The 27,394-nt window shown below is 36.2% G+C and overlaps 1 protein-coding gene across 1 annotated transcript in view; it reads left to right on the forward strand.

Moving 5' to 3' along the window:
* The window catches only part of LOC145691576 (uncharacterized), a 78,360-nt gene extending 65,643 nt beyond the window's left edge, over positions 1-12,717 (forward strand). The window contains exons 5-6 of the mRNA XM_081766985.1: positions 227-554; positions 11,465-12,717. Of these exons, the coding sequence (XP_081623111.1) occupies positions 227-554; positions 11,465-11,901 (765 nt within the window). The 3' untranslated portion in view covers positions 11,902-12,717. The remainder of the gene's footprint in view (positions 1-226; positions 555-11,464) is intronic.
* Positions 12,718-27,394: the final 14,677 nt, after the last annotated feature.

A 27,394-nucleotide genomic window follows, 5' to 3' on the forward strand; every position in this document is an offset into this window, starting at 1 on the left:
AAAGAACCAATAGCTTTGTTTGTTCTACAAGGATGAGTCGTAAGTCTTTTAATATGCTGATTCACGACATATTTGTATTTATTATAGGTTTACTGTACTCCTCCCATATCCTCATTCCACCAATTCTTCCATCATCATTCATTCACTTGTCCTAATCACCCGTTTCCCTGAGCCTAAAGAACATAAACGTGGGACGTTAAACTGAAAGATTCTCTTCTTCTTACAGCACTGTGCCAACTTCAAATGTACAAATCCATGTTCTACATCGTGTGGGGAAGGTGCCCAGTGTACCGAACAAATAGGAGGCATCGTGTGCACTTGTCCTCCGGGCTACATCGGAAACCCTTACAATCGTTGCTTCATTAACAATCAGTGTAGGCAGCACACAGAATGTGACGAAAATAAGGCATGCAATGGTACCAATTGTGTGGATCCTTGCTTTACTTGTGGCAGAGGATCCAATTGTAATGTACGAATGCATGTCCCATACTGTAGCTGTCCCAAAGGAACCAGCGGAAATCCTTTAATAGCCTGTGAGGGAATTCCTATTGAAGGTGAGTACTTTACATTAGATATGCTTTCAGTATGTATATATATATATATATATATATATATATATATATATATATATATATATATATATATATATATATATATATATATATATATATATATATATTAGGGTGGTCCTTAATTACATGGCGAAATTTCTTTTTCCGAATTTCTTTGCTCCCAACCCCTAAATTGGTTCCATGTCGGACCCAATTTATCCATGAAAAAAATGGGCTCAATCGAAGAATATTTAACCGACCCCCAAGCGACCTAAAGTTTGAATGCATATCCAATATGTTAATATATAGGAAAAGTCTGGAATAAACCCTTCTTATTTTAAAGCGGCTGAAGGGAAAGGGACCAAGTCTTGCATACAGGGATTGGGAGTAATCCACATCTGACTCTGAGAAATAGCATCATGGCGGCCATTTTGAAGTCCGCAATTTTGTATTCGGACCCAAAATTTTAAATGGAAATGATGTTTTGTGACATCGTTTTTGGGTAACCTTACATTATAAAAACATATCTTCCTATATTGTCAACTTATCTCTGGTCATTTAATTCTTTTTAGCTTTGAAATAATAGTTCATTATATTTCAATATTGTTTTTTTTTTTCTTTATAGGTTACTATTAATAAACTATTAATAGTATTAATAGACTATTACATACATGTAACAAGGAAATAATTATATACGTTGTTATATAATTACATCCCTTCGAAATACACACCAGCCTAGGCTATATTGAAATTATTTATATGAAATGAAATTATAATGAATGTTTAAAATGATAATAAAAGAAAGCTGAAGGCTGTGGATAATTAGCCAAATTCTACTGCATCATTAAGCCAATTTTTGTAGCATCTGGATACATTTTCTGTTTTCACTGACTATCTGCGATATCTATTGTTTCTCTTTTTCGGCCTTTGTTAAAATGTTCCCGTGTATCAGTTTTACACCTCTCTCTGCAACATCTTTCACCACCACAATGTTTTTCAATATATTCAACCCACGTTAAAAGTTCACATCTTCTTTCCAAGTAGATGGACATGTGCATTTCTTTCTTTACTTTATGGTTTAATTCAAATAAGGGAAACTATTCAACAATCTTATAAATCTGCAGCCCGTACAGAGATATAAACTCACAGAATATTAAGTTTTAGTACTTCCAAGCTTTTATTTTCCATAGTTGATAATTATTACATGTTCAGAGATAAGTGGAAAATAAAGGCAGACGTCTGTTTGTCGTCAAAAGCTACCTCAAAATTATATATCATACGAGGTCTTTTCTATTTACAATTTTGTGCCCGAATCCAAGATGGTGGACGTAAAGATATGCCTCATCTCGGTCACTACTCAGTATCAAGTATGGATCTACTTCTACAACCTGTATCCAACGTATGATTCCTTTCCCTCAGCCATTTTTAAGTTACAAGAGTTTATTACAAACTTTTGCCATATACTATACATTGTAAATCATTTAGATGTTTAGGTCGCTTGGGGGTCGGTTAAATATTCTTCGATTGAACACATTTTTTTCACAGATTAATTTAGTCCGACATGGAACCAATTTAGGGGTTGGGAGCAAAGAAATTCGGAAATCGAAAATTAAGGACCAAACTAATATATATATCTATATCTATATATCTATATCTATATCTATATCTATCTATATATATATATATATATATATATATATATATATATATATATATATATATATATATATATGTATGTATTAATATTGACTCAAAAAGTCGCATTTCTTATTACAATTTCAACTGTAAAAAGTCGTGAGACTTAAATTCACAAATTTACAAAAAAAAAAAAAAATAGCTCTTGTATTTTCTTATATCCCATGCCGTTTTAAAATTATGGTAATTTCTTATATTGAACCCCCGTCCTCGCATTTACTGATATACGTTAAGTGTTCCACCTACCCACATAACATTCAGGAGGTCTTGTGCGCCCCAATTATTTAATCCAAATTTATTTGTATTTTAGTTTTACTTTTGTTCATGAATAACTATGAACTCTTTAAAATAAAACAATGATTCACTTCAAATTTAATCACCAAAAAATTTATCTGTATTCAAGGCTGCGATATATATTCATATATAAGTAAAGGCAACACATAGAACTGAGGAATTAATAACGTTAATATTTCTCAAGATTTTTTTTTAAAAAGTACTGAAAGCAACTAGTATTCAATGTAAAATAATAAAAACTGGAATTGAAGTGATTTATTACCATATCTGTGCGTATAGTATGCACACTTAAAAAAAAGGTGTAAAGTACAGGATATGCAATCTAGATGATATGCTTCCGACAGCTAAATGAAACCACAGATATAGTTCTTTTACACTAAGTACCTGCACACGACACGTAGATTTTGTATGATTGTACGGGTGCAGAAGTATTTAGCAAATAGAATAATTAAAATAATTCTAATTTTTGTAAGCCGTAGTATCCAAAAGGAGAGGATAAATACCAGAATAATTGGTATTAGTGAGAAATTCATAGTTTTAGAGGTCGCTTAAATAAACCGGCACTTCCGACGCCCTTAAAATCCAATTTTAGACCCCATCGTCATTGGAGGAATGGTGGTGGGTGAAAAATAGCATACAAAATCACGGGTATTAGTGTCGAATCCATAGTTTTTGGATCGCCAAACTGATTGGTGACAGTCCCGATGACATTTAAGGTCAAATTTAGGCAAAAAGGCATATGTTAGTTGGTCCGGGAATTGATATAGATAAGGTCGAAAGGATTTCTCTTCATTATATATTTATTTAATTCATTTATTTATTTATATTACATAAATTATGACATATTACATAAACTTCCTTCCGGTGCAAAAGAACACGTGCTTTAATTAGTAATAATTAAAGTTAAACCTTAGCAAATGCAAATACTTGAGCATTACGCATATTTATAAATTAGCATCGCAAAACTAGTTTAGTAAAAAAAAAAAAATAATAACAATATATGCACTTTCAAAATTCACTGCATGCAGCGCACAATTTCGGAGAGATATTAAGAATTCTTTAGTGGAATCCATACTTTCATATTTAAAAAGAAAATAAATTTTCCAGCGGAAGATAAATACACATCTACTGAAACCTTGATTTTAAGATATTTTAATGTAATAAGGAGTGAATGAGGGTTAATGATTTTTTTTTCTCAATCAAGATTTCGACAAAATTTTCGTCTTCAAATTCGAAGATTTTCTACCATTAAATTAGTATGGCGCGTTTTATGTGCAAGATTTTTTCTCTTCGTTTCCTCTTATCAAAATCAGGATGTGCATTATACTGTGCACACACAAATACGCTAAAAGAATCACACACAGCCCGAAACAATGAATTTTATGGGAGCTACTTGTATTCGAGTAATGCTGTTTCCTTTTCCACCTTGGGTTTTAAAGATTATTTCGAACCAGTATAATATTAATCAAGTTTCAAAATATTGTTTACTTGTCATTGAAATGCATAAGCCTGTATCTAAAAAGTTATCCAGACTTAGAAAAATAAAATCTGCACTAGGAAAGTAATCTTATTATTTTTTTTAACAGGGAGCAAATTTTTTTTTCACTAGTTGAAATGTTCATTTTTTGAATGGGAAGAACAAGGTTTATGCAAAATATATGGAAATAAAGAACTCAGTGAAATAAATAAATGAGGAAGAGGAGTACCTTTGGCATTGTCACTATAAATATGAGTAAACTATATAAATAATGATGAGCAAATATGTATGAGGTAAATACATAGCAAAGAGCAACGCCTTCATATCTAAACAAAAATGTTGTGGCAAAAGAACAGCAACTATAACTAGCGTTTCAGAACAAACTAGTAGATTGTCTAAAAAGAATTCAGCCTTTGGAAGTCAAAATTGAGAATATATTTATTGCGATCTAAAAATAACAATATGAAACCACCATTTTGTTTGATGACCTTCCGCCATTTTTCTGACAACACCAAAATCCGGCCAGTATATAACTTTTGAGGTTTCTGGTCAACAATTGAGTAGTTTGATGCAAGTCTGAAAGATGCAGTTGGAGAAAAACGATGTTGAAAATTTAAGTATTTTTTTTTTATCTTACATAAAACAATGTAATATGCAGCACTTTATTCCGATGTTGAATTGAAATGTTGCCAGGAGGCTAAACAAGCATGGTAAAAGTCAAAAATGTGTTTGATGCAAAAAGGGCGTAAAATCGCCTACGTCCTTATTACATCAAACTCTTCAATTGTGATATGTGGTTTTCAGATGCCTCTTTTGAAACTGACTTAACACCATTAATGGAATTTTGTAAAGACAGAAACAAATAATATTCTGACGTTGCTAGGTCCGAGCTAAATGGTGAATGCATTAAAATCTGCCAGCCAAGTTTTTCCCAATTCTAACAGGTCATTAAAGATATACGAAGTATAATCAAAAAATACGGTTAATAATGTTATTCGAAACAAAATAGTACCCTTACATGTAATTTGATTTAATCTCCTTCAAAGTCCTTGGCTAGCGATGCACTTATCCCAACGTTGAATCCATGACTGGAATCATTTCAGGAATGGCGTTCAGCTGTTCTGTCGTGGCCCTCTTAGTGTCACGAATGATGTCAAAACGTTTTCCTTTAAGGACGGTTTTAATTTTGGGATGAGCCAGAAATCGCATGGTGCTATATCTGCATTACACATCGAATGTGGACAGACACGAATATTTCTTTTGGCCAAAAGCTCGCGGATTAAAAGCAAAGTGTGGCATGGCGCGATTTCGTAGTGGAGAAGGAAGCCATTTGTCCATTTAATCGGCGGTTAAAATGCTTTACAAGGACCCATACGAGATGTTTAGTTCTTCGAAAAGCCTTCGAATAGTGATTCGCCTGTTTGGACAAATCATTTGTGCCATTTTTTGCACGTTTTCATCTCTTTTTGACGTCGAAGAACGTCTCGATTGTTGCTCATTTTTAACCGACCCCTTGCCGCTTTTGAACTGCTCATACCGCTTGTAAATAGTCTTCAATGCCACCATTTCATCGCCATACCCTGATTTCGACAATTCGTGAGCTTCTTTGGCACTTGTTTACAGCTTAGAACAAAACTTAATATTAGAACGAGACAGATACTCTTAACACGTCCTCACTCTTCTGCCTCTGGAAGCCAACCAACATGTCACAACTCGTTCAAACCCGACACTGACTGTACCAAAAGTTTAGGCTACCGGCCTTACTAGTTGAAATTGATACACCTGTACAACATCGATAGATGGCACTGTGTTACTACATTCACCGTACTTTTTTTTAATCACACCTTCTATATGTGGTCTGGCGTTGTCAGCGTGGTATACAACATCCTTTCTGTTCACCAGTTTCGGCGGCCGTTTCTTTTGAATTCCTAGGTTCACTCGCGCTGATTGTCAAGAGTCTACAATACGGGCTGCAGTCCGTGTTGTTCGATGCACTTCCAATCTCACAAAGCACACAGCATTATCTTTCTGGTCGTTAGTGTGGGCTATGTCAAGATTGTGGAGCTTCTAATTTCGACCACGATCTTTCTCACGCATTGCTATCGTACAATATCCACTTTCCATCACTCGTGATAAACCACTTCAAGAAATGGCTCGACATCGTTACGTTTCAGTTGAGATTCGCATGTAGAAATTAGATTGCGTTAATATTTTTGAATCAAATCATGTTGTACTCAAACGTCGAACTGGGACATTCTATGTCAAATCAACAAGTTATTAGATTTGACCATCTCAGATTTTTGTAATAATTGGTGCACAGCTTTATTACAGTAGGAAATGAAAAAATCTCAAATAATGCCTCTCTCCTCCTGAAAGTGTCCCCATACAGGCTGTTCAAAAATGTAAAAAAAAAAAAAAATAAAAATAAACATTTTTTCAGTTACAGTGATTATTAACAATTGTCATAAAATGATTAATATGTGCACTAGAGACGTAAAACAAACACGTTTGGAAAGTTTAAGGGTTGCTCTAGATGTTGTGTTATATTGAAAAAACTGTAAAATAAAAGACAACACTTCAAAAATTCAAATTTTAATCTGAATTTTTGAAGTGTTATTTTTATTTTATACGTTTTTTCAATATAGAGTAACTTGTAGAGCAATCTTTAAGCTTTCCAAAGGTGTTTGTTTCACGTCTCTAGTGCACATATTAATCATTTTATGACAATTTTTAATAATCACTGTAACTGAAAAATGTCGTTTTTAGACACTTTTGAATACGGGGACACTTTCAGGATGAGAGAGGTAATATTTGGGATTTTTTCATCTGCCACTGTAATAAAGCTGTGCACATTTTTTTTAAAAAAATCTAACAAGTAAGGGACCATATGGTTGTCGCGCAAATCAGATGCAGACATACGCCATCTGATTGAGCATGAAAAGATATGGAGAACACAGAAATTTAAGGTGCTAAGAGCCATAGGGAGCGGAGCGAGGAAAGAGGAAACATTGAATGTCGGCAAAATTGAAGAAAGTCAGGAATGACGGGAAAAGTTAATTTCGTGCAAACAGGGAAAGAAAGTCAACCAAAAGAACGAAACTAAATATAACAAGGGCATCAAGGACGAAGAAAGATCATAATCAGGGTTGCCATCCGGACCGCAGTGTTGCCAACGCTGCATAACATTGATATGGAAGATATAGCACAGTATAGCTATTCATGCACAAGGAAAAATATTAGTAACACAAAAGGCAATTGGAAAGATTCTGTACACGTGCGTAAAAAGGTTTAACGATAGTCATGAGTGAATAATGTACATGAGGGAGGACAAATATAGACATGAAGTTAGTACACGAGTCGCCGTTGATACTGCTGCAGTTCAAGCATCCGCCACAGACTTTGTTAACGAGATCGAGTCTTCCATTGTAGAGCACAAGTTGACACCAGAGCAGGTCCTTAATACAGATCAGTCGAGATTTGCTAAAGGGTTGCATGCAGGCAGAACCCTTGCCATTAAAGGAAGCAACCCAATCTTTGGTGCCGTAGGTTCAGTTACCGCAACGACGCATTCCTATATGATTATGCCGGTGATTGGAATGGACGGTACATTGTTTCGGAACCTAGTGGTAACTTTCCAGCGCGCATGGTCGCTAAATTCCCCAATGTGAAAGCATATGCAAGCAGATCAGCGAATATGACCAAACGGGATTTGCAAATCTTCCTGGAAGAAGTTTTGTGGCCTGATCTTCAGGGTAAGGATCGTGTTTTGCTTTTGCTTGACTCCTGGACTCCAAACAAGGATGACACTCTTTACAACATGACAGTTCCTGACGGTGTTCAGTTCTACAAAAAGCTGATTCCTCCGAAATGTACAGACCTTATACAACCTGCTGATGTGTTCTTCTTTCGTCCATTCAAAAATATGGTGAAGTTCAGGTACGTTAGTGTTCTGCAGTATTAATGTGTGGCAACGTGAGAACTTTCTCCGCCTTCAGTCATTTGTTCATTACCAGTTTTCCTCTAGGCGATTCCAAAAGATGATACGCTTTGCGTTTTTCAAATGTGCCTACTCCAATGAACATCCTGGACAGTTTGAAACACCTTCCGCATATTGCTTTGAAAAAGGACTCACAGAGGAATGCTGCAGAGACGCGTGTGGCCAGCTTGCTTTCATCCGCTGTGCTCACCGCGAGAAATGTTTGTGTGTTGACCACGCATTCATTCGTGATCTTCACGTCAACTGCAATTAAACTACAAATGGTGCGTACTGTTCTCTATTTTCCTCCATTTGTATTCACGCGGGTGTAATATTCACTCACGACTACGTTAAACCTTTTTACGCACGTGTACAGAGTCTTTTCAATTGTCTTTTGTGTTACTAATATTTTTCCTTGTGCATGAATTGCTATACTGTGCTATATCTTCCATATCAATGTTATGCAGCGCTGGCAACACTGCGGTCCGGATGGCAACCCTGATTATGTACTTTCTTCGTCCTTGATGCCCTTGTTATGTTTAGTTTCGTTCTTTTGGTTGACTTTCTTTCCCTGTTTGCACGAAATTAACTTTTCCCGTCATTCCTGACTTTCTTCAATTTTGCCGACATTCAATGTTTCCTCTTTCCTCGCTCCGCTCCCTATGGCTCTTAGCACCTTAAATTTCTGTGTTCTCCATATCTTTTCATGCTCAATCAGATGGCGTATGTCTGCATCTTATTTGCGCGACAACCATATGGTCCCTTACTTGTAAGATCGTCAGATCAGATTTTATCATTTCATTGGTTGATTTCACATGGAATGTCCCAACTTCTTTTCGTAGCCAGATTTCCCAAATGTCTTCTCTGTTTGGTAATGGATGTTTACGCCATTGGCAATGCCATATCTGCTTACATGGCGGTCTTGCTTGACTTCTGTTACAAAATTATCCATTTTTTTCTGTGATTAATCCTAACGAGGAGCATCTTGGGCATCGAGATTTCCACAACGAAAGCAACTGGACCATCTTTTGACTGTTGCTTTTGATAACGCGTCTTACCCATAAACAGCACAAATTCCATCACGGGCCTGTGTAGCATTTATGCCTTTAACAAAATAGAATTGCAAAATATTGCAATTTTGTGGAAAGTTCTCTCATCTTCACGCTACAATACCTTACATTTGACTATAAGAATTCCAACATTTACATTTGGGTCAGTCCATGCCAAGTGATCGAGAAAAAAAGAAAAATTGCCGCTCAACCTTTTCAAAAATATATATTTTTTTCATGAATGTTTTTACTATACCAGGGTACTTCAAAAACCACAATTAATTAGATTCAAAACCGATATTCAAAACAACGTAAACGCCCGAAGTCGAGAAAACGCAAAATGGCGGCAGAAGCTGCGTCGCTACGAGATGTTTTAAAAAAATAATTAATTGTGGTTTTGAAGTACCCTGATATATTATAATCATTCATGAAAAAAATGAGATTTTTTGGAGGTGGTCGAGCGGCACATGCTTGATCACTTAGAATGGATTGACTCATTTACAAGCTTCAATTGTTAGCTATCAAATGACGCTAGGCGTGACCGGCTGTGACTAATATACATTAAGTTCGGGAGATTAACACGTAAAAGACCCAATACTTTTTAAACTACCTGATTGTGGCAACAGTGAACATAAGAGAAGATCTTATGGTTCTATTTATCGTTGTTCTAAATACCATGTATTTTTTTAAAAAAATCTTGAAGTGCTGTTATGGTCATTTTTGTATATCACCTTACACTTTATGCACTTTCGAGTGTAGCCTGTGCCATCACGAAGGGATACACAGCAAAAAATGAGGTGTTGAAATAACACAAAATGACTACCACTTTAGCGTGTTACTTATGTGTTGTTTTAAACCAAGGACATTGCCTTCCGACCATATCACAAATAACTAGTAACTGGCTGTGAAAATTTGCATTGGCTTTTATTGTTTGGTATAAGCAAAGCTTTGCGCAGTATATTTGGCATTTATACCAAGAACGAATAAAGTTCTATGTTTTCTGTAATCGGTCACAATAATAGTTTTGTAAACCTGTGGATTGTCTCACAACAGTTACACAAGTAGCAGTTCTGCTATCTTCTGTTCTTACGTGCTAAGACAAGAATAACAGATATGGAAAACAGATGGCAGCACTGCTCTTCATGTAACAATTTGAGACAATTCAAGGTTTACAAAATTATTATTGTGACTGATTACAGAAAATATAGAACGATATTCTTTACGTGGTATAAATACCAAATATACTGCGTAAAGCTTTGCTTATACCAAACAATAAAAGCAAATGCAAATTCTCATAGCCAGTAACTCGTTATTTCTGATATGGTTGGAAGGCGATGTCGTTGGTGTTACCCGAAGAAAAGGCACAACCCTTTAAACGGGAGACGAACAAAAAAATCGTGGTGCTCCTTCCATTGTTTGTGTTTATGTAATAACTATCAATGTTTATTTCTAGCCATTAACCTATTACTGCTTGCGTTATATATTTATTTAGATTTGTTAATTTTTTCTTGGAATCATTTCAATCTCTGTATGTTTAATATTAATATGATGAATAAAGAAATAAACATGACAATCCCTTAGACCACCTACATTTCCATTGATCTACATTACAACACTTACCCGAAGAAAGGGCACAACCCTTTAAACGGGACGAGGGACAAAAAATCGTTTGTGTTGAATCAGCATAGAAGTAACATGTTAAAGTGGTAGTCATTTTATGTTATTTCAACACCTCATTTTTATACTGTGTAGGTATAAGTTTGAGACCCAATTAACAGTAGCGGCGCTAGACTCATAATATTAGGGGTAAAAGGGAAGGCGAGGCAAACACACTTGTTTTGCTTTGAATATTATTATTATCGGTTGTACATATTATTATTATTATTATTATTATTATTATTATTATTCACCGGTTGTACATATAAAAATGGAGGGCAAATCAGGGGCGAGAAAAAATATTGGGGGTGGTGGTCGTCCCTCCTCGCCCCCTGTAGCGCCACCACTGCAATTAATTCTTCTGTTTCAATGTATACACTCTTGGTACCTCATCTCCTGAAGAGGGTAACTAATAATGATGGTGTGTAAGTTGTCTTTGACTAATTTACAAAGAAAAATTCACATTATTGTCAGATTATTCGAGGAAACGGCCAGCGAAGTATGATGGAATCTCATACCTCTAGCACAATCAATCTAGTAGGCTACTATGAAAGAATACGATTGAAAACCACTCGCTTTCGTGTAAAAATGGAGAGAGCTCTAAAGAGATGATAGCAACATCACATTTTAAAGGTGCCCTTCCCAATGTCGCGAGGCTACACCTGAATAAAGTATAAAATAGAAATTATAAAATGTCGCCATTTTGCTATGAGTGCCCAGTACAATTTTGTTATATTTCAATTTTTATTTTCATTTATGTTTATAGGTCCTCAAGTTCCTCTCCAGCCGCAATCTCTGATGACAAACCAAATTCCACCTGACGCAGCACGACAAAGTCCTAATTCATGCATTATCTCTCCATGTGGTAACAACACGCAGTGCACAGTCAACGCCAATAATGTTCCAATGTGTAATTGTCTTCCTGGATTCACAGGCGATCCTCGTATAGGTTGTATTAGACTCAATTGTCAGTTGGAAACGGACTGCCCAGAAGATCAAATGTGTATGTTAGGAGCATGCATAGACCCTTGTCAGGGAGCATGTGGAATCGATGCTAAGTGTACTATTCGAAGGCGAATACCAGTATGTAGCTGTCCAGCTGGCTACACTGGCGATCCCCTAGAACAGTGCATTCGTAAGAAGAAGAAGAAAAAGAAGAAACAGAAACTAGATGTGGTACCGTCTTCCTATAGATATCGGTAGTTTATCTGTATCTTGTGCATATTTTATAATCACGCTCAACCCTAGTCATAGGAGCTAAATACACTGTTCTGATTGGTTGAAGTTTTCCGTTTCTTGCCATGTAGCATACATATAAGCAGAAATCAAAGATTGTCTGCTATCGATTCTCGTAGCCGAGCATGTTAGCGCAACAGGCTAGTAATCATAATCGATATTTTGCGTGGGTTCAAACCCAGCACAAGGAAAGTTTTTTTTTATTTTTTTAAATTTTCATAACACTTTTTTCATTAAAATAAGATGAAAATAATGTTAAAAAAGTGATTTACTTACGTTACGCGTGCAGTTTTGCTATACGAATCCGTAGTATAAGTAGTAGTAGTAGTTGTAGTAGTAGTAGGAGGAGGAGGAGGAGGAGGAGGAGGAGGAACCGATTACAAGCCCCGCATGGCTCGTTTTGTTCCATCTTGACCCCACGCAACCAATCAGAAGCGTGTATTTAGTTTCTATTGCTAGGGTCAAGCGTGAAAAATATGCGTCTTATATAGCTTTTGTAAAAATAAATAAATAAATAAATAAAATAAACGCAATACCCGTAGATATACCAGATTGAATCAAATAAGCATGGATCAAATAAGCATGAAGTGAAAAGAATTTTAGTGTCTCGATGTGATGTCATTAGGGCGTATATATTTAAAATATTGTAAAAAGATAAGTAATGTGGTATATTTCTAATACAATCTGTTAAAATATTATTTCTGTAAGCTGTGCTGTCTCATTTTGCAATCTTGTAAACTAAATGGTTTCCATATACAGGGGAAGCTCTATATAACGCTGTTACTGGGGACATGTTTTTCCTCTGTATTCGGGAGTAAAAGTGAGAGGAACGAGGAGGGGCGTCATCCTCTAACTTTCAGAAAATATATGTGGCGTCCTCCACTTTCTAAAAATAATAATAATAATAATAATAATAATAATAATAATAATAATAATAATAATAATAATAATAATAATAAATACAATGGGCAAAGATAGGCATGGGGGATGGCGTGCCGTCTTGCGTCCCCCTACCTTTTCAGATCCACTTTTATATCTGCCTGTATTATAACCTCAAAATCGTATATCGAAATGTGACTGTAGAAGTGAAATAATCGATCCCGCGGAAGTGGAGGAGTACAACTTTCCTGCTTTGATAAGTTGTAATATGTTATAGCAATATAAAATAGAGTCTAACGATAAAATAACACTTCAGAACAGCTTTTTGCAGAATTTTTACTCTCTCAACTTTCAAAAAGAATTAGGCGGTGATGAAGTTTAGGCACACTACAATTGGCATAAGCGAACTCAAGTTTTGAATACATTTACATTACACAATATGAGGCAAATGTTCCTCGTAAGTTTGAAAAGATAATTCTAAGCTAATGAAATATATTATGTAGCTAATAACTGTTAAATGCTTTGAGATAAGATGGAAATATCATCAGATGTATATTTGTGGTGAACAAGTACACCAAAACGATATGTCACTTGCCCCCTTCCTATTAAAAATTTTGGACATCTGTATCCAAGATGGAACACTTCAAAATGGCCACAATGATGATAGTGCACAATAGTAGATATGGTTCTACCACCGTTACCCCATTCCAAGATATGGTGTCACACACTCTAGCCATTCCAAACTTGTAAGATACGTTTGCCTCGTATACTGTAAACACATTCAAAGCTTTAGTTCGCTTAGGACACCATTTAATATTATTCAACTGAGCTAATTTTTGTCGTGAGCTACTTTGGTCTGAGATGGTACCATATTACAAGATTTAACTTAAGAAAACTTAGAAGTCGAAAAATAAGAATCACACGATCAAAACGTCGTATATATATATAAAATAAAAAGACGTTTTGAACATTTCTCTTCAAAAACAGAAGTAGGCTAAAACCTTTAAAGAGAATGTAGTTTACTTTTAAAATGCTTGGTTCGCCAATTGGGTACATAAGAATATTTTCATTTATCTTCAGGGAAAGAGTAGCTTATATATCTGCATATATAAAAGTGAAAGTTGCTATGTTTGTGATTTAATAACCCTTGAACCATCCAAGAGATCTCAATCAAATTTTCAACATAGATGAGGTTCGGGCCTGGGATGGATTTTTATCATTTCACTTTTATAGTACAACCTCGGGGAAGGAGGAGATATGTAATAATAAATAAAAGTTAATAACTCTTGAACCACCCCACCGATCTCGATCAAATTTGTCGCATAGATGGATTCGGGCCTGGAATGGTTTAAATCATTTCACTTTGACTATGCAACTTAAGGGAGGACAGGAGGAGATACATGAATATGACCGGTATTAATGTCCAATCCATAGTTTTCAGGATCGAGGAGACAAACAGTAACACTTTTGATACAGTTTAAACCCAAATTCAGCACCATTAGTATTCCTAAAGGGAAATGGTGCCGTAAAAATAATTGAAAATGACCGATATTAGTGTAGAATTCAAGATTTTCGGGGACTCTAAGTTATTGGTGAGAGCTTTGGTGCCCTTTATGTCCAAAATGAATAAATTCTGCTAGTTTCTTATAAGCATAAAATGTCAAGATATTAACTTAAAAATTCGTTATAACAAATTAGAATTAGATTTACTTAAGATCTGTTTCAAACATCGTGCTGTTCTATCAGTTGCAACAGTTCTAATAGTAACGTAATGAAGCCTAACATCCATCAAACTGTTGCCTAACTGTCGAATCCACAGGGATGGTTGAATCCATTTGTCGAACATTCTTAGGTTGATCCATTTATCTAGTAAAGCAGGAGCAAAATATCGAACTCCTTGCTCTGTTCTTCACGACGGAGAGCCGGAATATAAAGAAAGGAATAGAGATTGGAGTGTGAAAATAGATTTAAAATTAGGATTACGAAAGTCACGTATACTGTAATAAATATACAACCACCCTAGCAGTATACTGGTTGGCCCTGCGTAGGCTCATAGTCGGCATAGTTGGGAATTCGTTCAAAAATGCATTGGTCTAACGCAATCTAAATAAAGTGTATGATTGGCAACCAACAACTTGCCGACTTTTATTCAACAGTTCCGACTTTGCATTCTCAATCTGAATGTTACTTGATTCGAAGGAGATACGATGCCAATTGAATAAGCTAGCACTTGTTCGGCAAAGCGGCAAATCCAATTAGGCAATTGGCTAGCTTACAATTTACTATTATAGGGCCAACTGTCCCTGCTGTTAAAGAATTTATCCGTTACACAGTATTCACTTCAAAACATTAATAACATTCCTTCTAAATAATGTATTTCGATATCTTATTGTGTCAAGAAACTAGCTTATTATATTAACGTATCCTATGTAATTAAATCTACATGCCTTTGTCTTTCGCTAGAATTTACCAATATAGAGTGTTTCGTAATTCCTATTACGGCACTTGGAGGTTCAAAGTAGACACGAAAACAAGCGAAAAAGTTTATTACACCGAAGTTGAAAGCTGCGTCTTTTCCGAGTTATAAGCACTGGAAAATGCAGAAAATTGAACTTTGAACCTTAATAGTGCAAATACTAATAGTGTTAGAAGAAGCGGTGTGGTAAATTTAAGACAAGGTGACCAGACGTCCCGTTTTAGCCGGAACAGTCCCTTATTTTCAACCGTTGTCCCGTTTTTTTTCTGATTCTCAAACGGGACGCCTAAATGTCCCGTTTTTAAGGAAACATGACCCAGGTGTCCCGTAATTATTATTCAAAATATAAATGGCCAATGCTAATTCTCCACTCTTCCGTACCAACACTCATTGGGAAGGTTCAGCCGTGCCTAGAACTTCTGAATATTCAAATGAGAATTAAGTGTTCTGTGGTTCAAGTAGGAATTGAGTAGTAACTCTGAGTGTTGAAGTAGTTAAATGTATTTTTGGGTAGTACTTAAATTAGAAACGCTGTGTTATCATTCTTACTTGTGTATTTTGTAAATTGAAAACACTGCTGAGTCCCAAAATGCATTGTGGAAGTCCCCCCCCTCGTCGCCGATTCTTATGCGTCCCGTTTCTGAAAGTAAAAGTTCTGGTCACCTTGATTTTAGAGGAAACCATACCTGTGTTATCAGGAAATACCAAGTTCAAGGGTATGGGGAAAGGAGATACGTAATTTCACAAATTAAGTCAAGGTCTCATAGATAATTATGAATCGAATGGGGCAAGGTTTATTAAAATCTTACGTAATTTCTCGAATATCTTGAATATGGCTTTTTTCGAAAGTACAAATATGGTTTCCTCTGAAATTCACTATACCACTTCTTCTAACACTATTGGTCTTTGTTCAAAGTTCAATTTTCTGCATTTTCCGGGGCTCATAACTCGGAAAAGACGCAGCTTTCAACTTCGGTGTAATAAACATTTTCGCTTGTTCTCGTGTCTACTTTCAATCCCCAAGTGATGTAATAGGAATAATTAGTATATTTAGTGAAATCTCTGTAGGTGTTTAATATTACTACATCCTTTCTATTTGAACTGTGCCCCTATTGGCGCTACTGTCGATGTGTGTTTTCCTGTACCTCCCTCGAAAGAGGAGGGAAAAGTTGCTGCGGTCGAGATCTTTCAATTTTTGGATGCGGAAACGTTGTCACAATGAATTATTTCACGGACTTCGCTGTGCTCTGTCTTATTAGCCAGTCTAAGTAGCCTACGATCTTCACTCGCCAAGACCAAACGACTGAATGATAAATTGGCAACGTAGCTGAGGCCATTCACTTCTTTTTTTTAAGCAAGGGAAGAGTTTCCCCCGTTAGAGGGTGGCGTGAGTGGGGCCGAAGTATGTTGCACATATTTTCTGTGGCCATACCTGAGATAGGCAGGCTCTAGCTAATACTATTAGTTATGAAAATAAAAATCGAAGTACACCCATGCCCATGTATGATGTTTCGATATTTCCTAATATCTATAACTATTTCTAAGTGCATGTAATATGTAAAGTTAAAAAATATGCTAACATAAAACACAGTTAAGATGCCAAATAAGCAATTAAACTTTATTAAGCGGTATTTTTTTTTACTTATTATCTTTATTTATAAATATACTCCTTTGATTTTAGTCATTAATGTTTAATTCAAATGTGTCTGTGTATATTAATTACACATTAAATATAACGTATCCTATCTAATTAAATCTACCTGCCTTTGTCTTTCTCTAGAATTTGTAAGAAAATGTCTAAGAATTTGGTGCGTAATTAATAAAACATTTCAAGAGGGATAAATTTTGTTCAACGTGGACAATTGTACTGTGCGATGTCAAACATTAAACAAAATTAGTTCCAAATACTGTGCAAAAAGTTTATTCTTTCATTGTAGCAAACTGTATTTAGAATACCAGCTGAATAAAGCATACTAAAATCAAAGTCTATATTCTGTTTGTTATATGGTATAAAATTAGCAGTAAGCTCCTTTGTGGCTAAAGCCGGTGGGTGTAGCCGAGCGGTCTGAAGCGTTATGCTGACAATCGTGTGCTGAAACCCATTGGGGGTTCGAATCCCTCTGAAGACCAAGGGTGGAATTTTAACTGTCCTCAATGTTTCTGTGTTCGTGTCCCTGAAGAGTCTAGTAGTCCTGAAAAGTGGTGAAAGTAGAAAATAAGTCAGGAAGTTTTAAAAAAGCGGTTAGCGTACGTACCTTTGGCTCGGGAGACCCGGGTTCGATTTCCGGCGGAAGCTCAAGTGATTCGGAGTCCACGTTAATCAGTAGGTCCACGTCTCACATAGCCTTGCTGCTGAACGCGACGTTAAACTCAAAATTAGCAGAATAGTCTTACTGCTTTTTGAAGTGAATGCTACAGTACAAAGTAGCATTGAAAATTAGCAGAATAGTCTTACTTCTTTTTTAAGTGAATGCTACAGTACAAAGTAGCATTGAAAAATAATCTCTCAACCATTTACAAACAAATTTTAATCCTTCATGCTATAATCATAATTTCTGTGAGTTTGTAAAGATAGTAGCATTACTATAATACGGTTATTTGTGTATGAAAAGTTAGCATGACATCATAATTTTCATGAAGACGAGGAATTTATCTTATACGAGGTATATAAAGTGGCGGCGCGATAATACGGCATTGCTGCCAGTCGCTCTTGCCACTATTGGTAACAATACTAAGTCATTTTCTGTAAGTTTACGTGAAAAGTCTATAGTTTTCGATATGAGTTCTTCAAACTGACGTAGTGGGGGCGCAGTGGCTCAGTGGTAGAGTGTTCACCTCCGGTGCTTGGGGTCCCTGGTTCGATCCCAGCTCGCGCCGTGGGACTTTGTGGTGGACAAGCACCGTGCTCGTGGGTTTTCTCGGGGTTCTCCCGTTTCCTCCCACTTTCTTCATTTCACTCATCTCTCATCATCACCGTCTCCTTTAGCCTAACCGGCATAACTGTGGGACGTAAAACTTAAAGATTTTATTTCATTTTTTCAAACTGACGTAAAACGTGTCCCCTTTACAGGAAATTTTTACAATCGCCGATATATAGAAGGTGTTAATAAATTATACCTACAAACAGTAAAAGATGATTCCTCGCAACAAAATCAAAAAGGTCATGTGGACCTGCAAGGAAGTGTCAGAACTAGTGGCATCAGAAAGCGTAGAAAAACTATATTGCAATAGCATTATCTCGAACACGAGGAACCATGGAAAGACAACCTGTAACAGTACACGTACGCCATCCTAAAATGCATATTTCTGCAATGTGCAATTGGTGCGCAAGTGATTCCTTACAGGGCGCACTCTCCAGTCATTTCCCCATCAGATTTATCAGATACGCTCTGAATTAAAACTGAGTCCAGAGAATGCAAAAGGTAAACCTTGACAGCAATGAGTACTTTATGCTTCGGCGGGAAGTCGGAACAGTCAAGGCAGCCGGATCCATGGTTTCTTGTGTTTGGAAAATGAAATGAAATGAAATCTTTAAGTTTTACGTCCCACGAATATGCCGGTTAGGCTAAAGGAGACGGTGATAATAAGAGATGAGTGAAATATTGGAATGAAGAAAGTGGAAGGAAACGGAGAACCCCGAGAAATCCCACAAGCACGGTGTTTCTGCACCACAAAGTCCACACGGTGCGAGCTGGGATCGAACCAGGGACCCCAAGCATCGGAGGTGAACGCTCTACCACTGAGCCACCGCGCCCCCATCCTGTGTTTGGAGTAACAAATGTTGCAATGTATTGTTTCACGCTTATATATAAAAAAAAAAACGTGAAATATATCCTGAAATAATTCTATAAAGTAAAGCAATTGCAATAAACAGTCACCACCCTCTGTCAAATGCCACTATAAGCAAGATTTCTATCTATTTCGTTCAGAGCTGGCCGAAGTCGATGGGCCCGCGCAGAAATATTTCACAACAAACATGTGCGAAGCGAGGATAAGTATGCTCATATAGTATGACAATCAGTCTTGGGAAGTAACGTAACGCAAGTAACGCGTTACTTTTAAGTAACGTTTCCTATTAACGCATTACATTTTTTCCAAAGTAACTGTAACGGTAACGCGTTACGCGTTACTAATTTTTAAGTAATGTACCTAGTTTGCGTTACTTTTTTCGCGTTACATTTCGGATCAGTAACTACAATATATGTATATTATTTTTCGGAAACAAACGTTTCTTTCCTGTAAGTGAATTTCTCGGAATGGAGCAATGGAGCATGAACGATATCACTGACCGACAGTCAGTCACCGGCACTCAAAGATGAGGTCAGATAAGATCATAGTACCACTTGCTGTTTTTGGAAGATGAGGACAGCCTCAGGGAAACCACGTGTACTGATTGCAAGCACCTGGAAGGTTTTGTCATAGATTTTGACAGCTCCAATCCATTCAGTGAATGAACTATAAGTGCAATTGTGCCGTTAGTCTATTTTACTTTGATTGGTGTTGTTTTTATAAAGACGGAGAACGAAAATATTTTACCCAGGGGTATCATTTAGGAAGGGGGGAAGGAGGGGCAATTGCCCTTCCAAGAGTTTGAGGAATACATATGCTTTAATAAATTGTCTACTAATATACTAGTACAAAACGTGAAAGTCTTATATCGGTGGTGCTCTTGCCCCCCTCAAGCGAAGTCTGAAATGACGCCCCTGATTTTACCGTTCGAACATTTGAAGGATACTTCTTCTTAAAAGCTGAAGATGATGGTGGACAGAATTGAAAAGTAAAGTGGTGTCCCGGCAGGAAATTTTATCAACAAATAGGGTGCCATAATTAACGATATAGAGTAAGGGGTTAATATGAATAAACTGTGTTCTGATGAGCAGGCTACTTCATTGCTAGAAAATAGTTTGTTGATGGTATGTAATATTGGAGTTCTTTCAGATCAGTTTGCGTATCTTAGAGTCCCGTGGATTATAGAGTTTGGAACAACTAGCTTTTAAAAGCATGTATCTATTTTAGAATTACTGGCAAGTTTTGATTCACCTTCAGTTAATGTGTTCTCATTTTATTAGTTGTAGTGTAGTGTTTCTCAATATTCTGTATTTTCAATATTGCATAACAACATTATTATTATTATTATTATATAATTAGTTTAGCAAAAGAGTAATTAGCAATCATTTTTTTCTAACGCATATTAATTAGCAAGAGTCGAGCTAAAACTCGACTCGAATTCAAGTCGAGTTTTGAGTTGAGTCGAAGGTAATATTGTCGAGTCTAGTTCCGAGCCGATTCACTGTTTTTGGTGTCAAGTTTCGTGTCGAGTTGAGTTTGATAAATGGTTCGCTCGTTTTGAAATCATGGCCTGATTACACTAGAAAGCGAAAGCCATGAAAAATGTAAACTAAGCAGTAATATGGAATACTTTTAGTGTTGCTCACGAGAGGGGACACTGCTCGCATCTCTTCTCGTCTCAATCTCGAGACCACAAGAGATTTTTTACAACAAGCTCTGTTCGGCTCGGCTCAACTGAGCCGATGGCTCGAGCCAGCTCGCTTGGGGTGAACAATCGGCTCGAGCTGGCTTGGTTTGGATGAGCCATTTGCTCGGTTCGGCTCATCTGGGCCGAAAGCTCTAGCCGACTCGGTTGGGTGAGCTGTTGACTCGGCTCACTTCTCGGTTCGGGTCGATAGTGAATGAGCTGTGAGCCGAGCTGCTCAAGTCGTTTACAATTCTAAACCCGGGCCGAGCAGTTTTGAAGATATTTAGTCAGTGTCCTATAACTTTTAACAATGTTTGGCTCGAGCTCTAATACTCAACATAGACCCTCAACCCAAATTCAGAAGCTCGTGAACAATGTCCTTGACTCCTAGACTTCACGACTACCGAGGTTGGCAATCAACTAGCTTTTTAGTATTCAAATACAAACCGCCTAGCTTTCATGTTTATACACAGTGTTATTATTATTATTATTATTATTATTATTATTATTATTATTATTATTATTATTATTATTATTATTATTATTATTATTATTATTATTAATAATAATAATAATAATAATAATAATAATAATAATAATAATAATAATAATAATAATAAAAGTTGTAGTAGTAGTAGTAGTAGTAGTAGTAGTATCATTGATAACCTATATTGTCTATGCAAGATACTGGAAGAGAGTACTCGAAACTACACACCAGATTTGGCTCGATTCCACTTGAAACTCGACCCGAATTCGAGTCGAGTTGGAGGAAATTTTTCGAGACGAGTTCTCGAGTCGAGCTCAAAGATGTCTTTCTAGTCGAATCGAGTTTCAAAGAAAACTCGCTCGTGCCCATCCTAGGGTGATCAGATTCTAACAAACGAAAAGTAGGACACAAGTATAATAGTATATGATAGTTTACTGCGTCGGCAATACGCATATCCTTATTTCATTTAATGTTAACCTTAAATTAGTCATTTAAAAAAAAGAAGAAGAAGAAGCACTGAACTAAAGTATTCCAGGAATTCAACACAACTCCAAATGCTTTGATGAATGACAAAATGGTTTATTTTTATGAACGTACAGTGAAACTTCGTGTTGGGCTTAAAAAAAAATGATTTTCGAAGTGATATTATTTTAAGAAATGAGAGAAAATTTAGACCGGCACAAGGGGACTTCTACAGGTACTTAACTTGATCATCACTAACATAAGTTGAAAAATAAACTTTTCCTACCTTACCGATATCTCAACAAGCCCTTCTCAGTAAAAGCGATGTATTGTAAAAAAAAAAAAAAAAAAAAAAAAAAAAAAAAAAAAAAAACGGTTTGTTGATTGTTCTCCATCCCTAGTCTTTTGAGGAGTGTAAAAACACAACGGTTTATCATTAAGGAAAAGAGTGCCTTTGATTCAAAATATTGTGAATAAAGAATGAAACATTAAGATATTGCAAATAAATTAATTCTGGACATTTCGCAGGACATTTAAAAGAAGAAGGATATTTCTCGATTTCTAGGCGTCTTCGCAACACGCAGTACAGCTCTTTGAAAAACAGTACTGTACTGCGAAAATCAGTACGTCTCATCACCGTAGCCCATCCCTATGAGTAACGCAGTATGGCATTTTAGTCAATGTTACATTATATGAAAATATTCATATAGCTGTCAAGTAAAAATTTGTCCTTGTATTTACATAAAGCAATTCAGAACGTGCAATAATAATAATAATAATAATAATAATAATAATAATAATAATAATAATAATAATAATAATAATAATAATAATAATAATAATAATAATAATAATAATGGCGGTAGTAATAGTGTACGGAAAATTGAAGTAATAAGATTTTTCACATACTCAAAGTTTCGGATCTAAAAGTAACGCGTTATTTCGAAGTAAAGTAACAGTTACTTTTTGGGGGGCAAGTAACGCGTTAGTAACGCGTTACATTTTAAGAGAAAGTAAAGTAACTTGTAACGCGTTACATTTTTACAAGTAACTTACTCAACGCTGTGACAGAGCATCAAAAACTATCTGAGAAAGTCATGGAATTTTTCGCGTCACTCTTGCAGTTCACGAAATATTGGCCAAAAACTTGCCGGTTTCGGGAGATTTAAGGAGCCATATCTTGGGAACCGTAGGTCGCAGAGAGATAATATTACCGTTGATCAATACATAAGAGGATGGAGACTATTTTGATAACAAATAGTAACCGGTGGTCACAGGCAGGTAGCTTCCGGAGAAGACTTTATCAAGGTTAGTGTCAAGTCTTCTATTTTGTCGAAGGTTTTCGTTGTTACTGTTGTTACTAGCTACTATTATTTGGATGTTATTACACAGGAAGGAATGAAAACACAAAATTTTTAGCTTTAGGATCAGCTGGATAGATCGATGCAAAATGGAGTATTTTTGTTGTGACAGGATATCCAAGCGTTGTGAAGGTGGATGGCTGCTGAAGAGAACCAAGCTTGGTAGACATTTTTAAATTAAGGTATGAATATTTTTAACATCACACCAATGGTAATACGTGACTTTGAGCAATACAGAACCTATTAATTAAAAAAAAGAAAGGTGGTGTGTTGTTTGCCACGACTCGGTTTTCGTGTAGTTTGCCACTATTTTTCCACAATATTTGCATTCCGATCTTATCAGACCTCATTATCTTGAAGATTCACACGCATCTGAATAAAAAAGAAAGGGTTGCCAGGTAGCTCTGTTTGTGATCCCCTGGATCAAGTGCGAACATGTAAGTGTTCTCGCCTTAGGAACGAGAGAGATTTCATTAGACTTGCTTCTGAAAGACAACAGTAAGGTCCAAACAAATGAATACAAACACCATTAATATCACAATAACTTAGTAAATTGATATAATTGTATTTTCTCATTGATAAAATTGATATATAGGTCTAATATATATAATTGAAGTTCTTAATATATCCTCCTGTTACATAAGGTTCTGTTCTTGTTATGCTACGCGACTAAAGAACTGGATTTAATATATTCAAAAAAAATGAAATGAAATCTTTGTTTTACGTACCACAATTATGCCAGTTAGGCTAATGGAGGCGGTGATGGTAAGAAACGAAGGCAATGGGGGAATGAATGAAGTGGGAGGAAGCGGGAGAACCCTGAGAAAACCTACGCAAACGGTGTTTGTCCATCATGAAGTCCACTTGGAGCTAGCAGGGATCGAACCGGGGCCCCAGTGCACTAGAGGTAAACGTTCTACCACTGAGTCACCGCGTGTATCTCAATAGAATTAGCCTATAGAAACTCATTAAAACATAAATTAATACGCGATAGAGTACTGTCTATTGCCAAACGGTCGAGGATACGAAATGGAACATTCAGATATAATTTCAATTTTGAGAATAAACTAAAATTCTCCTAAAATACCTTTGGAGAGAAATGCCTAATGGATACTCAAAACTATGGTTACCAAATACAAGCAGTAACTGTGTTTGGGACCGTTTGCATTGTATGTATTCTGTTTATAAATATAATAGATCTGATTATTATAATATAGTCATATGCATGGCAACCAGTGGTGTAATGCTAGAATTTTGATAGGTATACACTCGATCGTTTTCAAACGTATAGCGTATACGCAAGACTACTTGGCGTATACTCACTCCAATATATACTCATTCTTTCGTAAATTTAAGGTGAATATACGGTGGACTATAAAAATTTTAGGTGGGTATACGCCGTATACTCCCGTATACGCCCCATTACATCCCTGATGGCAACCCTCAGTTTATGAGTCAATTTTGTATAAATCTTCACGATTATGATATAAGATAAATCAGAGAGAACAATACCGCGGCAAACAAAACATAATCATTTTAAAGAGTCAAATTTGGGCACAATTTTCTTACTTCTGGAACATCGGGCGCGATTTGTGTGTGTGTGTGTGTGTATATGTATGTATGTGTGTGTGTGTGTGTGTGTGTGTGTGTGTGTGTGTGTGTGTGTGTGTGTGTGTGTCCCTTCTTGGAGCGAGTTGGTTTCTTCTCCATATCCACACCCATTTATATTACTAATGGTGTGATTTAAGCAAGGACTGTCATCAGGAATAGCGTATACCCTCTGAAAATTTTAGGACTGCAGCACTGCCTGTAGTTTACCTTCGTGTAAGTATGATGATAGTGTACAATATAGCCGATGACTTTTATTTTTTTCAACGGGTGCCCACGCTTCACTACTTATAAAATAAATCACAATATTTCATAATCTTTTCATATATATATATATATATATATATATATATATATATATATATATATATATATATATATATATATATATATATATATTTTTAACAGATCCAATATCCACTAGTTACCCAACTGGGGAGACTACCCCTGAAACACATGAAAGAAAATCAAGACGGCACAGGTTACTCAAATAACACGAATTGCAAAATTATTTTACACTCTAAAGGCGTTAGATTTTTTTCTTTTCAACCACGATTAGCTAATCTTTGTATTAAACAAACTTCTAATTAAATATTGAAATTTTGATTTACTGATTCCAATATGTACTCTATGGGGCAGAAACATGGACATTACGCAAAAGCAATGAAAAAAATGGAGGCTTTTGAAACGTGGACATGGATAAAAAAAAAACTAGAGAGTTAGCTGCGTTGAACGGAAAATGAATGAGAAAGTGTTAGAAGTAGTAGCAATAGAGAAGAAAATAAGAATGTTAGAAGTAATTAAGAAGAAGAGGAACTGATTAGAACATTGGCTGAGAACTAACTAACTAACTCTATGGCCTATGGAATCCGGAGGCTCAATGCCGCGTTCACAAAAGCTCTCCACTGACTTCTGTCCTTAGCTAACTGCATCCAGTTTCTACTTTGTGTTCCAATCTCTGCGAGATCCATCTTAATATTGTCCTCCCATCTGCGCCTAGGTCTTCCTAATGGTCGTTTTCCGATTGGTCTTCCAGTCAAGACTTTGAAAGCGTTTCTACTTTCTTCCATTCTAGTTACATGACCCGCCCACCTAAGCCTCCTAGACTTGACGACCCTAAGAATGTTGGGTAAACCGTATAAATTATGTAGTAAATTATTATGTATTAGACATTGGCTGAGAAGGAACTGTATTATGAGGGATGTGCTAGAGGGTATGGGGAAGGAAAGAGAGTGAAGGGCGAAGAAGACTGTAGTTGAAGGAAGGTATAGAAAACTGCTACGTTAGGACGAATAGACTAGCTAAGGACCACCGTACATCGAAGCTTTTCAGTTGCAACCAGCGACCTTCCAATAATGGCAGAATAGCACTGATGATGATGATCATGATGATATGTTTAGCAATATTGGCCAAAAAAGAGAGAAAAAAATTAAAATAATAATAATTATAATCAAACCTCTTCATATTTTAGAATAATTTTAGTGAAAACTGAAAACGACTCAACTGCCTATGTCTTTTGTGTAAACTCAATATTTTTATAAATATATAAATACTTTTGACCTATATTAGAAATACAAAATAAACTCCAAGTTATTTGATATAACTGCACAAAATCACTCTCACTTGTGAATATGGATTATTTAATGTTGTATAATATTATATCGCTCAATTCTCGATATGCCATTTACCTAAGAAGGCTAAAAGTTATATTGATAAATAATTATTCAACGTATAAGCATCCGGCCATGAAATAAAACTTGCGGTCACATGCACTAACTTTTTGTCTGTCATGAAAATGTTAATTAGATATTCATTTTATAAGCACACATAAAAAATTTCCAACGGATGCAAGAGCCTCGGAGCCAAGGCCATACCCTTGTAGTCGGCACCTATGGTGTACGGAATTACCGATGTTCAATACTACATTTATCTTTAGTCTTGGAAGAACACCACTAATATATTTCGAAATGAAACGAAATATCTAGTTTAACGTCCCACGAATATGCACTGGGGCTAAAGTAGACGGTGATGATGAGAAATGAATGAAACGGTGGAATGAAGAAAAAAGGAAATCGGAAACCCCGAGAAAACATACGCACACAGTGTTTGTCCACCAAAAAACTCACATGACGCAAGATGGAATCGAATCAGAGACCCCATCCACCAAAGGTGAACGCTCTACCACTGAGCCACCGTGACGATAACATGTTTTAGTTTACTCTTCGCTTATCCGCTTCTTATGGATACAACTATTCTTTCTATGATTTCCCAAAATCCAATCATGGGCCATCGTAAATGAATCAAAGAATGACCAAAGTATATCAGACACTGAAGTTCTTATACCTTGTAACAATTAATAGAATTATGTTGTCGGTCGTTTCGCAAACAACCGATTCAGAAAACGATATACTGTAACTATATGCTACAGCGGCAGATCGACTCACACGGATTGCATAAACTACTGAGAACACATTCACTTCAGCGGCATTTTTAGTGTAGTCAAGAAATTCAATCCTCTTCCTTTTTCACATTCTATAAAAAAATCAAGTAGTACCGGTATTTGTGCAAGACTCTTGCGAAAGAATCTTGGTCTTGGTCTTGGTCTTGTAGGTATGGTCTTGGTCTTGCACCCCTTGATCTTTCTTGGTCTTGGTCTTGCGTGCAAGACTCTTGTACAAACTGCAAGACCAAGATCTTGCGGTCATCACTAA

This window comes from Thermobia domestica, chromosome 8 (assembly GCF_964235325.1).
Source record: "Thermobia domestica chromosome 8, izTheDome1.hap1.1, whole genome shotgun sequence".
NCBI classification, from domain to species: Eukaryota; Metazoa; Arthropoda; class Insecta; order Zygentoma; family Lepismatidae; genus Thermobia; species Thermobia domestica.